Source organism: Centropristis striata, chromosome 24, assembly GCF_030273125.1.
Source record: "Centropristis striata isolate RG_2023a ecotype Rhode Island chromosome 24, C.striata_1.0, whole genome shotgun sequence".
In the NCBI taxonomy this organism is placed as follows: Eukaryota; Metazoa; Chordata; class Actinopteri; order Perciformes; family Serranidae; genus Centropristis; species Centropristis striata.
The window spans coordinates 9,606,739-9,623,336 of NC_081540.1; the positions used below are offsets into that span (position 1 = coordinate 9,606,739).

Genomic DNA, 16,598 nt, shown 5'->3' on the forward strand with positions numbered 1-16,598 from the left:
AGGACAGAGACAAACATCTTTAGTGTGTTTTGTTTAAAAAAACATTTTTCTATCAGTGTCTTCTATTCTTTCCCACCACTAGATGTCCCCACAATGCTTGTGTGTGGAAAAGGCATCAACTGAATAATGAAAAAAAAGATATTAAGTCTGTGTTGGCAACTGAAAAGACAGCACAGACTCTCTACAGTCATTACATTTTCTGTGGCAATCACTGATCTCACCTTTCAAGGCAGATGATGATATATAATCTTTTACAGACGACTGACAGGATAATCCTCTACTGAATTTACAGCCTGAGAATGACAGAATAATTACTTACACTCTTTTGGGGGGAGAAAATGTCTTCGCTTTGTTAAGCCAAACAAATAAGATGAAGTGCACCTCAGATTCAAATACTCTGAAATAACTGCACGGTTGCAGAAGAAGCAACTTCATCTATTTTTTTTTTGACAAGATAGTGACACATGGTTGATCACTTAAACCTTCAGCCTAATGGAGCCAATTGCTTTGTCATAAATTGTCAGCGGCAGAATATGCCAAGCTTTGTGTGGAGGCCGTAAGACTAGGAGAAAGTCAGCTTAAATCCTCAGCCTCGCCGCGAGCACTTGCTCAAAGCTCCTCCACAACTTTGTCACTGAAAAAAAAAAAAAAAGCTCTCGCAATGCCAAATTTTTCCTCTCCTTGCCGAGGGAGCGTGCCAGCACAGGGCCACATTCTTTGAAGTTCGGGTTTGAGGCGAGGACGTTTCTCGCTTTTGGGAGCAGGTGGCTGAGGCCATCAGACTGAGAAGAATCCAATTAAAAATGTGAAAAAAGAAGGGGTTTCATTTTTGGAATTGTCTCTGGTGAAAAAGGACAGATAAAATGGTTTTGTGATCTGGGGAGACCTTGCAAACTTTGAAAGTTCCTCATGAGGATGATGGGGTTAACTCACACCAAGTCTCAGAGGAATCACACTCTGCTATTAAAGTCATTTAAATGTTAACCCTATAAAGCCAAATGTATATTTGATACACGAGACCTCTACATCATTAGTGTGATATTTTTCCCCTGAAAACCTGATGTATACATTCAGATACATGCAGTACCTGGATGATCCACTAGGGATCTGTAATTAACTTGAGACATTGATTATGGCTGCCGTCAATCAATGACCCACATCATTTTTCAAGTATGTTAAGATAATCAGTTAAGATAAGAAAAACTTTCACATTGTTACTGATACTTCAATAGGAGTATTTAATGGCCTGATGTCATGTAAAATGAATTAATAGTTGATAAACTTAATTTATAGTAAAACCGTGTTAAAAAATTTGGTAACGCTTCATAATAAGGTCCTTAATAACCATTAATTAACAAGTAATAAGGCATTGTTCTCGCTTTAGATCCGGTAGTTGCAAAAAGCATAGTTAACTTATAGTTAACTTATAATAGATGAGCAATAAAGTATATTTTAATATCAATACGCAAACAAAATCAGATTAATAAAGGCATGGCAAAGACTTAATGGGTGGGTCATGGGTGTTTGTAATGCCATTATTAACACTTATATAAGCTTATAAACACACAATAATGTTAATAAGCATCTTTTAAGGACTTACAAGGGCCTTATTACTTGTTAATTAATGGTTATTACAAGGACCTTAATATAAAGCGTTACCAAAAATGTTGTATCAAATTTGATACAGCAGGTATTTTTTTGCATTTCATAAAATTTGCATTAAATAAAGCAACATTAAGTCTTTTTCTTATTTAGGTAAACTAAGTAAAGGTTTAACTGACATAATTAGGTATATTTAGAGTAAACGTTAGATATCTCTCCAACAATACAAATTGCATAGATAAATTGAGCTTTGCAGATGTGTTGAAGATAAACAAACTGAGCAACAAATTGCACAAAAATACCAGATGCAGCAAAAATAATTAGCTGGTTCCACTGGTGGAGTCATCATTGCTGCATGAAAACTTTATATCAGCAGATGTATGATGTTGTGTTATATGGGAAAAAAATATTTTGTATGTTTGAGGGAAATGTTAAAAGAAAAGTCAAAGGTTAAATTGATTAAAAATATTAGGTTTTATATGTTTTTGTTAGTTCAACAAAAACCAACTGTGAGCAACACATTGCACAAAAAGACCTGATGTATAAAATATGACACAAAAAATTAATAATTTGTCAGTAGGTTCAAGGCTTTATAGGGTTAATTTATAGAGAAATGAGTGAAAGCTTTAATTTTGTGCCTCTTCAGTTTTACCTCTCGCTCATGAGCTGCTGCTTCTGAATAAAACATCCATCAATAGTCAAGTCAAGTGAGGTCATATTTACGCATAAAAACAAGTTTTTGTGCAAAGTTTCCAAGCAACAACATTGTAAAAAAAAATAACACAAACAGTGTGTGGGGGGAAGATAAGAGGAATAGCTGCAGTTGTGGCAAGCTATTCATAATTATTGTATCATCTGTGCGTGTTTTCTCAGTGTAAGCTGACTATAGAAAGTGTGGAGGCTCTGTGTCCTTGATGCTGTTAATATGCACGCCTCATGCCAAGTAAGAGAGTAGAGAAAGTATGAGTTTGCAGAGCCTAGGCTTGGTGATGTTGTTTGACATTTAGTGTGAACTTTCTGTCATAGCAACAGAAGGAAGAGGAGGTTCATTAAGAACATCGCAAAGAAACAACAAACTATGGAAGTCATGCCAATCTGGCAACGTAAATGTCATCATGGCCTTATTTGTTGGGTATTACACAAAAGATGTTTGGGGACTTTTTTTTTTTTTTACAGACTTTTGTCATGATTATAATTCTGTTTCCACTTAACCTTTCCCAACGAAGGTCAAAAATGATCCCCAGAGCCGTCAGGGATTCACAGACTTACACTTAAGGAACATATTTATGGCACGTGTGATCTTTTGAGCCTTTAGGCCACACACTCGGCCGACAGATAAAGATTCTTATTTTTGTGTCCGCAGCGAGAAAAGCTGATCCACGAGCTAGAGGAAGAGCGACGCCTGCGACTGGAGAGCGAGAAGCGTCTCCGGGAAGTGACGGAGGAGTCAGAGCTGGGACGGGCGCAGATGGTTTCACTGCAGCAGCAATTCTCCAGGTAAATGACTCTAAGAGCAGAGATCTTATACAGATGTTAGTTGTTTTAATATGACGTAGAAGAGCATATTATCCAATATTCAGTCATGGAAAAAATTATTTGACCATTGTTTTCCTCAATTTCTAGTTCATTTTAATGCCTGGTACAACTAAAGGTACATCTGTTTGGACAAATATAATGATAACAACAGAAATAGCTCATAAGAGTTTCATTTAAGAGCTGATAACTAGACATTTTCTATGGTTTTCTTGATAATAACCTACATCATGATCAAGAAAACCGTAGAAAATGTCTAGATATCAGCTCTTAAATAAAAAAAAACTCTTATGAGCTATTTTTGTTGTTAAAGTCATATTTGTCCAAACAAATGCAAAAGTTGTACCAGGCATTAAAATGAACAAGAACCTGAAGAAAACAAGGGTGGGCTAATAGTTTTTTCCATGACTGTATGTTAGGATAGAATCCAGCCCGTGCTACTGCAAGTATTTAAAGGCACAATGTGTGACTTTCTCTCGATCAAAACCAAAATGATGGAGCTTGGTGATGTCATAAAGTAGCGTGGGATCATGGGAGTTCACCTTCTCCCGGTTAAAATTCCTCCATTTTTCATCATTCAGGAGGTTTTTACCGCAAACTGAATTACCTGCAGAGGTCTCCCACTCTTTAAAACAAACAGATCATGTGATTAAAACCAGTAAAAACACTGAATAAAGCAGTTCCACATTAAAAAATTAGTGTTTCTCCAATGCTGTTTGGCAGAGACAGGACGTGGAGGAGCTTTGAGCCGAGCTGCAGCTAATATTTGTTCATCTTGATTCTCTCGAATCTTAAAATCCAAACGTCCGACAGCGAAAGTGTATTGTAAAAATGTGGCTCAAAAGTGGATAAAAAGTTAGTTTATGACAATTTCTGGCGACCAAAATAAGAAAAAAATTCTCTTTATCATTTGGGATAATGTCATTATTTAAACGATATCCAAAACATATGTCTTGTAGTTTAAACACATTATAATGTGGAAGTGGATATCATACTTTTAAGGTACTTAAGAGTCAAATAAATAACAATTTCCTGAAAAACAGAACAATTTCAGGCAATGGTGCAAGTCGTCTTAATGGACATTACAACCTAGAAGATAGACAAAAGTTACATTACTAAAATGACTCCCAAAATAGATCTTTTAATCATTTGGATTTGCAATCCAAAACAAAAGTTTCTGAGACTGGGCTTCCATGTCTTTTCAATAAAGGTCACTGACTTTTGGCAGCAATTTCCCGCAATCAGCACTTGATCTTTATAAACTAAAGAATCAATATAGTGCACTTGCCCTCGCAGTTTCTTCATTTCTTTGTTCTTGATACGCTGACTACTTCAGTGGATTTCCCTTTAGTCGCTTGACCTTGTCATCAGCAAAAGATGGTTTGATGCATTGCTCCGGCTTTGAAAGTGAGAACTTGTAAAGCGTGAAGTGCTCAAACAATACTCTTGTCATAACTTCAGTAACCTCTAATTCATGAGCTGTTCCTCCATCTCGCAGCCGCCGAGGTGTGACAGAGAGGGGCGGCACATCAAGAGTCGGAGCCCAGTTGATGCCTTAATTAGGCGATAGGAATTCAGTGCTTTACTTACGCGGGAAAAAAAAAAAGAAAGTCCAGAGGATTTCACATTAACTGCTTATCTTCTCATTAAGTTGGTGGAGAAAATCCTGTACATTTTAATAGTCCCGGTGCTATAGTGCAGACGAGGGCAGAGTCGCCGCCAGGGGAGGAATAAAATATTTAAGAGCCATTCCAAAGATTTATCACATATTTAAATGTACCATTGATGCCTCTGAATTTAACTCAGTGATGTTTCTCAATTATGTTCGGCGTGCTAACATCCTTCCATAAAAGCAACTTTCATACCATGCAGACACAACCACAGACTTACAAGTTTCTTTCAGCTGCAGTTTATTACAGCATTTCATCACATTTCTCTTTGAGTTGTATGTCTGTAACAGTCCATAGGATATCACCTCTAAAATGATGGTTTAAAGGTAATTTCCAGTTGGTATATCAGAACTTCCTGCAAATTATGAAACAATGGGTTTTTTATAGCTTGTTTTTGTCTCTTTGTAGTTGATTTGTGTCTCCTTGTAGTTGTTATACAGCTCTTTGTAGTCGTTTTGATTCTCTTTGTAGTTGTTTTGCAGTACTTCATAGCTCGTTTTGTCTCTTTGTAGTTGTTTTGTGTCTCATAGTAATTGTTTTTATGTTTTTTCTAGTTGTTTTCTAATCATTTTGGTCTTTTTGTAGTTATTTTGTGTCTCTTTGTAGGTGTTTTCTATCTCTCTGTAGTTGTTTTGCAGTACTTTATAGCTTGTTTTTGTCTCTTTGTAGTTGTTTTGTGTGTGTTTGTAGTCGTTTTTTTATCTCTCTGTAGTTGTTTTGTATCTCCTTGTAGTCATTAAGCACTTCTCGTAGCTGTTTTGATTATCTTTGTAATAATTTTGCATCTTCTTGTAGTTGTTTTGCATGTCTTTGTAGTTTTTTGCATCTCTCTGTAATTCTCTCTTGTAATTGTTTTTGCTATTTTGGTAGCTATAGTTTGTCTGCGGTTGTTTCCTCCTTATTTAAATGATTTTGCATCTTTTTGCAGTTGTTTTTTGTGGGGTTTTTTTTGTTTGTTTTAGTCAGTTTTATGTATATAGTCTAATGTCATTAATCACAAATTTACTTCAGAGGGCTTTTAGAGTTTTATAGCCCGTTTCTGGCCTTAGTTCGGATAAGGAAATTACTCATTTTGAATCTCTTTACTGTTGTTTTGTGCCTTTTTTTATACAGTTGTGAGGTTCATTGGAGCTGTTTTGCATTTCCATGCAGATGTTGTAGTCATTTTTTTGTATTTTTGTGGTATGTGTCTCTGACCCAAGGGTCCCTGACACTTTTATTCCCTTTCGCCCCATTCTGTAATCCATCCATGCTTCTTGTTTAGTCCGAAGTACATACTACATCATCAACCTGTCTCAACCAATTTTATATTCCTAGCACAGCTGGCTGCACCTGTCCACATTTCCACAGTTCTTACTGTGCAGGATTGGTGGTTAGACACAAGTATCTCCTGTCTGACCTGTGTGTAGAGTTATTGTATTCTCTGCCCACCTCGCCAGGAGAAAGTGATAATATTTGTGGAGTACATTCCCTCTTCTGGTAAGACTCTTAAAAGAGGGCAGATGTACTGTAAGGGTGAATTAGTAGATAGGGCAGTAGCAGTATGAGAGTCTCTATTAGCTGGGAAATGTATAAAGCTTATCCCTGATTGGGTCCTGCACAGGTCCCCATGGAGACAAATGAATTTGTCGCCATGGCAGAGGTCGCCCAGATGGATGGTTCTCATTGGATGGTGGCGAGACTGAGGCTCTGCAATACAGACAAAGATTCCATTATGTCCTCAAAAAGCCCTTATCGAAGGAGGGGATGTTCAGCCAACCTCGCACCTCACTCAGCCGTTGTCATTCCAGTCGTGTTGCTCATTGTCATCATGCTGGATTGCTGTAATTTCCGTGCTCCGCGTCGTCAATGTTTTTGTGACTCCTAAGGGCTTCCCTTCCCTAAGTTCCAAAGATATCTCCCTCCACCTCCGCACAAACACACTAACAGGATTTCAGTCTCACTGTCAGAGTCTTAATCTTTGTTTAAGCGTTGCTGAGCGCTTATCTGAATGTGAATGAACGAGCAAAGTGTGTGTGTGTGGAGTGTGTGGAGTGTGTTTACGCGTACCTGGCCCTTCAGTGGATTAGCATGCTTACATGGCAGCCAATAATCGGTGGCTCTGTGCCGTGGTGGCAGATGGGACACCAGTGAGGTCACTTTAATTAGCAACTTACAAGCCAGGGAGAAAAAAAAAAAGAAAAGATAACTCGGTCACCAGGCTACTAACAAGTGTCTACCCATGAACCTTTGCCCTACATACATCTGCTGCTTGCTCTGCTGTTTTCAGTTTATAGATATATGGATGTATGTTTCATATACACATACACAGTGACAGTATTCGTGCGCCTACTGCTCAGCGAGACCTTCATCTATATCTCCTGATTGATTTTGGCTTGTATTTGTTGCACATTAGGGGAATAGAAACCTCAGTTCATCAATGTGTCTTTCAAGATAACACCCGCAAATCATGTTAAGTGGACATCCAATCTTTTAAATAGACCGGAATCTGTTTGACCTCAGGCAACAATTGATTTGCGATTGCTAATTAATTGAGGTTGCGCTTTGAATCATGAGGACGGCGGCGAAATCAGGGGAGTCGCAGGCGTAGCAATTTTGAATGATGAAAGCCAGCCAAAATGTTACAGCGAAGATATCAAACATTATGCAAATGCGTGCGTTAAATGGTTTTTTTTTCAAACCTTGCCAAAAATAGGGTCCAGTCAGATTTCATTAAATGCTTAATTCTCTTTTTTGTACCTTGCACCGGGAGACAGAGGTGTTCTGTGATGATATGAGACAAAAGGTAATGAGCTGCTTGTTAGAGTCGCACAGAAACACACACATGAACAAACAGGCATATCCACAACAACAACAAAAAAAAAGATCAGACAGTCACTCCTGGAGCCAGACGAACTCCGGGGACTGTCAGCTCTTTGCAGCTTTTGTTCGGCAGGGTTAGATGTAAGGCAAGGAATCCCCCAAACAAGTGGCTTTTATTTTTCTACCTTCATCCACTAAAAAAGCTCAATTTTCGTGTGTTTTCACGGCTGAGATCAGAAAGTCTGCATTCCTCAAGTGACTGGCCATTTAGCTCCAGACATAGGTGTACACACATATATCCACACACCCTCCCCCCAACCAGTTGGGCTCATAGCCTGGTGTGGGTCACATGCCCAGCCCCTCCTGACTTGGGTCAACCCCCCAGGGCTTCACCACCACTAGCATGGCCTGCCGTCATTAAACTCCCAGCGGATTAGTGGGAGACTCCAGCCCACAGCCCAGCAAGCCTCCTCGGCCCACCCTGGACGTCCTGTAACTTCATATGGGTGAGACATTTAAGAGCCAGACTTAGAGGAATGGAGGAAAAGATGGAGACAAGACCAGGAGCCAAGCTTAGAAAATCTGTCAATGAATTGTAGGGACAGGAATCCATCATTTGGACATCAAGCAAGGACACTCTGAGGCCTTGCCCCCTCCTTCCTGAGCTGCCACTCAGACAAGATGACCGGTGAGCAGACAGGAACATGGGGGCCACTGGGGTCCCTACGTGGCCTGAGGATGAGGGAGGCAGTTTTCAGGTAAAGAGCAGCTGCATTTTGTCTGCAGAAGTTTTCTCAGAAAGGTTTCACTCCGCTGCGTTTTTGTTTTGCTTACCATACTTATCCTCTTAAAGACTTTATTGTAGTCATTCCTCTGCCTGCTATGGAGATTAGAAAGGGAAAAGGAGAGGCCTTTTGTCGGCTCCTGCTCATAAGTCTGCTCACACGCCACACAAAAGAAGCCAAGGTTTGATATCTTGACGTTTGTTTGCTTGCTTTTTTATCGCTTTTGTTCCCCGTAAGGCGCATTTAAAGTAAACCAGTTCGCTAAAGGTAGTAGGAGATAAATTCCTCTTGACTTCATTGTGCTGTCACCGTCATTGTCACCCAGAACACACATGCACTCATCAGCAAAACCTGGGCGTTTACAGCCGACCCGGTCCACTTGACTTTGAATCATTGCTGTCTTGAAGGGCCCTCTTCGTGGCAGGATATGGGAGACTTACGGCTAGACTAACAACAACAGCAGACGATGACTGGTGCCTGCAGATTTATGTCTCAGCAGTGTATTCTTTCTGCGCATTACTCAGTGTGTGAGAACATGTGTGGATGCGGCGGGTGTGTGTGTGTGTGTCGGAGGCCGATGATGCAAACAGGGAAGAATGGCAACGCTTTTCAAGTCTGGACGTGTTGTTTGGACAGTCACGCTCGGGTTGAGATCTCTCCACGGTCCGCAGAGCGAAGTTGCAGAAACGGGTGTATGCATTCATGTGCTACTCTCATTACCAGCCCGCTCCTCCGGACTGCACAGCTGGAGCGGCAAATATGCTCAGAGAGGGAGCTGAGTGATTGCGCTCTGTTTGCAGATCAATGCCCTCGCCTCTAATCATCCAAACATCCAGCCACGCCTGGACCAAGTGTTTTAATTTCCAAACAGCCCCCCTGCATGCCTTTGGCGGCTGCAGGATTTAGCCGGATGAATCAAGCCCCTGTTCAAGACGACACATCTGGGGTCATTAACAGGATGGAGGGGGGTCAGTCTTTTGAAGTTACTTCCTTACTCCTGCCCAATGGGGACGAGGGCTGTTAAATAGATAATAGGTGTCTGGACTATTTCGGGAGCACCTCATATTTAAAAGGATTTATTGGTCCATTTCAGCCTCTCTCTTTAACTTCCAAATTCGAACAGGGAATTATGTCTGATTGAACTTAATTTGGGTTGTTCTACTCTATCACTTGAACTAAATTACCAGCCCACATGAGAGCTTTGGTACCAATCTTTTATAAAAGAGAACAAAGTCTGTTCACTTACTAAGCGCCATGCTGGGTTTGTGGGTCAAAGTGCGACCTATTACTTGCTTGTAACTATGTCAGACAATCACAAACACTTGTATACGCACACTCCGACCCTCCCTGCTCACTTCCGCCTTGGATTAAACATGCTGGTTATGATGTTTATAGGCATGCCGAAAGAGGTCAGATTACAAGCTTTTGCAGAAGTAGGGCACCCGTGCTCACATCATGATAGCTCGCCGGTTCTCTCTTGCCTGTGAATCGGGTGCTAGCAGATTGTAGCCTAAAGCCAAAGAGCGTGTAATTCATACTGACCTCATGGTTGCAGTATAGATTTGGTTGTCTGGCAGCTGCTCTGATTGACACATATACACAGCGGCGACCATCACACTCAATGTTTTATAAGTACATTTTTTATCCGTGCGTCATACGAGCAACAAATGGGCATTTTTACAGAAAACGCCCTGTCATATACTTCTAGTATTTGTTTTGAGGGTTTGTACAAAGTTTGTGAAGTTTGAAAAATGCTGATGTTAGTTTCACAAGGGTAGGAATATGCATTCATTCAGATATACTCCTTTAAGAATGCTTGATTTTTTTAACATAATCTACAATACCATCCAACCATCCATCCACTTATTCGGGGCCGGGTCGCGGGGGCAGCAGGTTAAGCAAAGTATTCCAGACTTCCTTCTCCCTGGCCACTGGTCCAGCTCCTCCTGGAGGACCCCGAGGGGTCCTGGGTCTTCCCAGGGGCCTCCTACCAGGTGGAGGTGCCCGGAACACCTCAAACCAGAGGCAGCATGTAAATCAAAAATTTTAATATTTGAAATTAAATAACCATCTTAATTTACGGTAGTCATGTCACCATTGGAACTACTTCACTTCCGGCATTTACATACATTTATTTAGTGATTAAACTGTCTTTTATATATTGTTCTAAAGCTAGGTTAGTGGTTTTACAGCATGATTTTCACTAAAACTGCAGCTTTTTTTCTTGTTGCTCACACCAGAAGTGCAGCATTGAGTAATCATGATCAAGACAAACAATCAAAGTTAAGAGCTGGTAAATTAAACCCAATGAAAATAGTGTGAAAACAGTGGTTGCTGTGGGTTTACATAAATCATTATTTAATATCACAGTGACAATTAAGATGTCATGATAAAGTCTTTGACAATCTGAACATGTTTTGTTTAGGTACTTTGATTCAAGATATCAGGGATGTCAGTAGCATCTCAGTGCTTTACTTACTTTCATGGCACAGCGTCACACACATTTGTTGTGTCAGTTAAATAATTTTAACTTAACTAATCTTTTGCATCTTCTAATTCGCATCACTTGGTGCAAATTGCCTTGCATGTAATTATGACACCATGGAGAATATGCTTTGCATTTGAAATTAATTAAACCATTAAAGGGTCATTTCACCCACCCGTTTCTATACATTTTCAGCACATTTATTACAATGACTTCAAAGAATAATCAGTTCTAGAAGTAGCTTTGATGGAAAGCATCAGCGTGCACAGTTCCAAATCTTGAATTGTGTATCAGGAAATGGCAAGAATACAAAGACAAATACTCCAGCATTTAAAAAAAATCCTATGCAGGCAAAAAATATACACGTTTTAGGAAGAAGCCATCACCAGCCTAGTAAAAGCTGTAGAAATTAACCTCATGTGTGTTTATGAACTGACATTTATGACGCACAAGTATTGTCTCTTTATGAAAATAGTTCCCAATTAGTTTTCTGTCAACTGACGGATACATTACACACAACTCTATATTAGGTTTTGACAGTATCATACTCTAGCCCTACTCTCCATCTTTACCCCGCACCTACTCCATCTTTCCGGCTCCTTGTCTAACTAATGGACCCCATGCTGTCATCCTGACTAAGGTTTCCCACTGGGATGTCTTTTTCAGTCTCTGTCTCCGTCTCACATGTGGAACACACATGCCTGTAACCCATTGGGGGAGATAGAAGCAGCGAAGGGTTGTCGAGGACCAAATGCTTCCTCGTTGCTAACTGCTTCCTTTGGCCAGAGGTGAACATGTGGGACAGCCATCATGAAGTTGCACTCTAAATCCTTCCAAATGTAGAGGGACCGCTGGAAGGATAAAAGAGGAAGAACCTAAATCTGGTTCCCTCCATATGTCCCTTTTAATTTACGCTCTTTAGAGACTAGTCTGCAGTTGCATCCAACTGATCTTCTAGTAAAATCCTTGTGGTGATCCTGGAAAGACTTTATTTAGTTGTCTGAGAGAGTTGTTTGAATGCAATCATAATCAATGTGATTTGTAATTAAACTATATTTATAATTAAGTGTACAGTCATGGGAAAAATAATTAGACCATCCTTGTTTTCTCCAATTTGTAGTTGATTTTAATGCCTGGTACAACGAAAGGTACATTTGTTTGGACAAATATAATGATAACAACAAAAATATAATATCTAGACATTTTCCATCGTTTTCTTGATAATGATTTTGGTTATTATCAAGAAATTTTATGTTATTTATTTAAATGGTCAGCAATTGACTGACCGTGAACATATAGCACATATTTTATTTAGCTATTTAAAAAAATGTATTTAATTCAAATGCTCAACAGGTGACTGATATTGAACATACAGTACTGGTGTTTATTTTATTTTTATTTATTTAAATGGTCATCAATTGACTGCTGAACATAAGATATTTAAATAACTATTTGTTTTATTTATTTATGTATTTATTTTCTCAGTTTTCATCTCTAAAATTGGCTGACAACGTAATATATTGTATGTTTAATGTATAATAAAATTAAATATTCTTAAATAGAGCTGTTTGTTTTAGAAAGCAGCCTTCTAAGTACCTCCGTTTAATTATATTAGTCCAAAATTTGGTTATCAAGAAAACCATGGAAAATGTCTAGATATCAGCTCTTAATTTAAAATTGTATCCGCTAGTTTTGTTGTAATCATTATATTTGTCCAAACAAATGTACCTTTAGTTGTACCAGACAATAAAATTAACAACAAATTGAAGAAAACAATGGTCAAATATTTTTTTTCCATGACTTGTATTTTGATGGAGTTAAATGGGCATCCTGGGTGAAAAACACAACCCCAAAAAAGTTGTTTTTCACAGCAGTTGGTGAGATATTGGAATGAAATATGACTGTCAGAGAATACTAAACGCTTTGGCCTCTTGATCTCTCCTTCGGCAGCATGTGTGTCTTGTTGATAAGGTTAAAGGTCGCGCACGAAAGTCAGCGGTCATGAGGGCGAGGACCTTTGTAATGCTACCCTGCTGTAACATGCATGACTGATGTGCATGACTTTTTACAACCCTGAACTGTCCTCAAGGCTCCTAACTGGAAGTTCCCGGGCATTTGGGCTCTCTTCATTTAGGTCACGTCTAAGAAAGGGTCTCCTTGCATGTTTTCTGCAAAACAGCTCTAAGAGGATAAGAGTGGCTTAGCGTCCAGTTAAGCTAGGCAATCACCCGGTGGGCGTACATAAGTGATTTTCTGGAAAGGAGTCTGAGAAGAAGAATGGAATATTCTTGTGCCAAAATGGACAGTTTCGCAGGGGCCCGGTGAGGTCAGATAAGGCGATTGTAGCAGTCGATGCAGCAGTCACGCGAGGGCCCCCGATGGCCTCGATTCAGCCGCACAACCAGGTGATTGTTCTCCCTATCATTTCAGCAGCTTAAGGATTTTCCAATTGTTCACCGGTCAAATCTGATTAGAGGGTCTCGGCCAAACCTGAGCTTCTGACAGCGCTGATAAAGTGAGAGTGTGAACAGAGTCAGAGGCAGGAGAGCTGACGCATCTCCACCGATCTCTGCTACTTTCCATCTTTTGCCACTTCTCTCTTGTTAGGATGAAATGTTAAGAGGTTCGTGTCTGTTCATCCAAGTGTTTGACTCCCATCTGAATCGTGTTAAAACTCACATTCAGCTCTCTGTAACTGAAGATTAAACAAGTTACTATGGATTTTATGATGTTATCTTTATCTCCAGTACAAAGTCTTGTTTCCAAGTGAAGAAAGAAAAGCTAGAACCCGAACTCTAATGCAGAAAACGAAGCTTGGGGCGATTTAGGAATGGTGTTAGATATTTATTCATTTTTTCATTTATTCTTTATTTTAATGGTCAGCAGTTGACTGACTGTGAACATACAGCACAAAAGTTTATTTAGCTCGTTTTTAAAAAATTTTTTTATTTATTTAAATGGTCAGCAGTTGACTGATATTGAACATACAGTACTGTTGTTTATATTATTTTTTATTTTTTTAAATGGTCATCAATTGACTGACTGTGAACATACAGCACTAAAGTTTATTTATTTTCATTTTATTTTTTATCTATTTTTTAATTTTTAAAATGTATTAAAATTGGTATACTGATAATGAACATACAGTTCTTATTTATTTGTATTTTATTTATTTTATTTTTTTATTTATTGATTTAAATGGTCATCAATAGACTGACTGTGAACATACAGCACTAAACTTTATTTATTTTAATTTTATTTTTTATCTATTTTTTAATTTTTAAAATGTATTTAAATGGTATGACTTTACTGATAATGAACATGCAGTTCTTATTTATTTGTATTTTATTTATTTTATTTTTTTATTTATTGATTTAAATGGTCATCAATAGACTGCTGAACATAAGATAGTTATTTAGCTGGTCCTTATATTTATTTATGTATTTATTTTCTCAGTTTTCACCTCTAAAATGGGTTTACCATGTAGTATATTGTATGTTTAATGTATAATAAAATTAAATATTCTTAAATAGAGCTGTTTGTTGGCCATCTAAGTATCTCAGTATAATGATATTTGTGCAAAATTGGTGCAAAATTCACATACAAAAGGCTTCTTTCATTCTTTCCAAAAAGTATTGGTTATTGGGGATTTTTTTCCCTATGAATCAGTATCAGTCTCCCTCTTAAAACCTCCCATATTGCTCTCCAGTTTGTGCAAAAAGCCAGGCTTTTATTTTTAAATCAGAATATACTGTAGATAGTGTAGCTAACATGCTGCTGCCAAGGAATGCTGGCAACTCAAACATCCAACCATGGCAGGGGGGCGAGCAGCATCTCCTGCTTGGTCGGAGCTGTGAAAGATGCAGGCAGTCGTTGGCAGGAGAGCGACGACTAAAATAAACATGTAAAAATTAATAAAAAGTGTCATATTTGGAGAGGAGATCGCATAGAGCGGAGATCTCTTATCGTGGAGCGAGTGTCCTGGCATGCAGCCTCTGTGTTAGCTGCTCTTGCACGGAAAGTGTTGATTTTAGAGAAGCCAAAGCCTCTTAATCACCAATGAAGATGCACACGACTGCTTGCACACACACACAGAGACACACACTGATAAAACAGGGGGATCCCTGTCTTTAGTTGTGCAAGCCCTTCCCTGATTCCCGTCTGATCCAAGACTACCGGCCTGCTTGCCGCCCAGCAGGGGCTCTCCTCCTTTGGAGAGGGCTTAACATGGGACATATGGGAAAGTCTTTGCCTGCCAGATCACTGTCTTTGCACAGAGCCAGTGTGGGATAATGACACACTGGAGACACGGCAAGTCGAAAATGAGAACAGGAGATCTGCTGTCAGGCTGACTTGGTAACCCGGCCACGGGACAAACCACGCTGTCTGTCGATTGAGCGAAAAGCACTCAGGCTTATATGATGACTGCATGGCCTATTTTAGCCTAGAGACCCACATTTCCAGCAATAGTGTCTGGGTCACTTTATGGCACTGTGAGACTACACTGCCGCTGCACTCGGATGTCTCTTCATATGGAGCTCAGGGATATCTGCACAGTGTTTCTGGCTTTTTTCCGAAAACACGGCGGTGTAAAAAATGGAGAGAAACTCAAGATGGGGTAAGTTTTGAGCCGAGATTGTCAGCTTTTCAGAGAGGTTTCGAGTCCTTTGATCATTCTCAGGTCTGTGAAGGAATTTGTCATTGAAGGCTGGAGCTGTGTGAAGCCACTGAATAGAAATAGTTTTGAATGAAACGCTCCGTCGTTTGAAGTCATTGTGACTTTTGACAGGTAAACGGCGAGGAGGAAGAGAGGAAGTTTTTCATATGTTAACCGCGAGTTTGTCAGCCGGTCGACACGACGTATTTCACCTTTAATTGTCCCGGTGTGTTGTGATGATGCATCACTTTGCTCACCTCCATGCCTCGCTGTCACATCAAAGACGTGTGTGTATTCTGTGTGGGGGATGCGTTGGCCTGGAGATCGTCAGACCTGAGGCTGAAAATTGATTGGACCTGTAATTGTATTTCCTGGACTGCTGATGAACGCCACGTTTGAAATTCAGCCTGCACAGCGAGGGGGTCAAGGAAGTCAGAATTTGCTTTCGCCTCCACATACGGCCCTTAAAAACATTCGTCCTCTCTCTCCTTCCCCCGGATGATGTTTTCAATAGGTCGTTGGCGAGCACTTTGAGATTAATCACACTATCTCACTGAGCAAGACTGTGTTTTTTATGTAAAGTAATGCTCTGTCATCTGAGAGTTATAGTCCATCCATCATAAGCATTTAGCAGACTCCCTCTCACATATAAATAGGATTTAGGAGGCTGAATTTACAGTAATGACAAATTACACTGTTTATTTTATGGGATGTTTTGCTGGACACTTGTCCTGCTCTGTCCTTAGCTGGATTTACTGCTTACATTTCATTATTTAAATGCACTTTTTGAGGCTTTTTTGGAATCATAATTAGCTCTCTCGCGCGATTTATTGGCGCTTTGATTGAAAATAAGTGCTTTTAAATAGCGTTAGAAGAAGCAGTTTGTTGGTTAAAGCAATCAGTGCAGCATCAATAGTGATTACTACAAGGTAATTGTCCAAAGCATTCTTATTTGTGTTACTGCTCTGCATGGTTTGCCAAAGAAAATGAGATGATTAGTAGTAGTTTAAGCAAAATCCTGTGTTCACTTCAGAGCGAGAATTTTCGGGAAGGGATTTTTGATT

At 39.5% G+C, this 16,598-nt stretch overlaps 1 protein-coding gene across 1 annotated transcript in view; it reads left to right on the top strand.

Moving 5' to 3' along the window:
• The window catches only part of LOC131962809 (nck-associated protein 5-like), a 142,762-nt gene that overhangs the window by 66,917 nt on the left and 59,247 nt on the right, over positions 1 to 16,598 (top strand). The window contains exon 4 of the mRNA XM_059327891.1: positions 2,966 to 3,099. Coding sequence (XP_059183874.1) covers positions 2,966 to 3,099 — 134 coding nt within the window. The remainder of the gene's footprint in view (positions 1 to 2,965; positions 3,100 to 16,598) is intronic.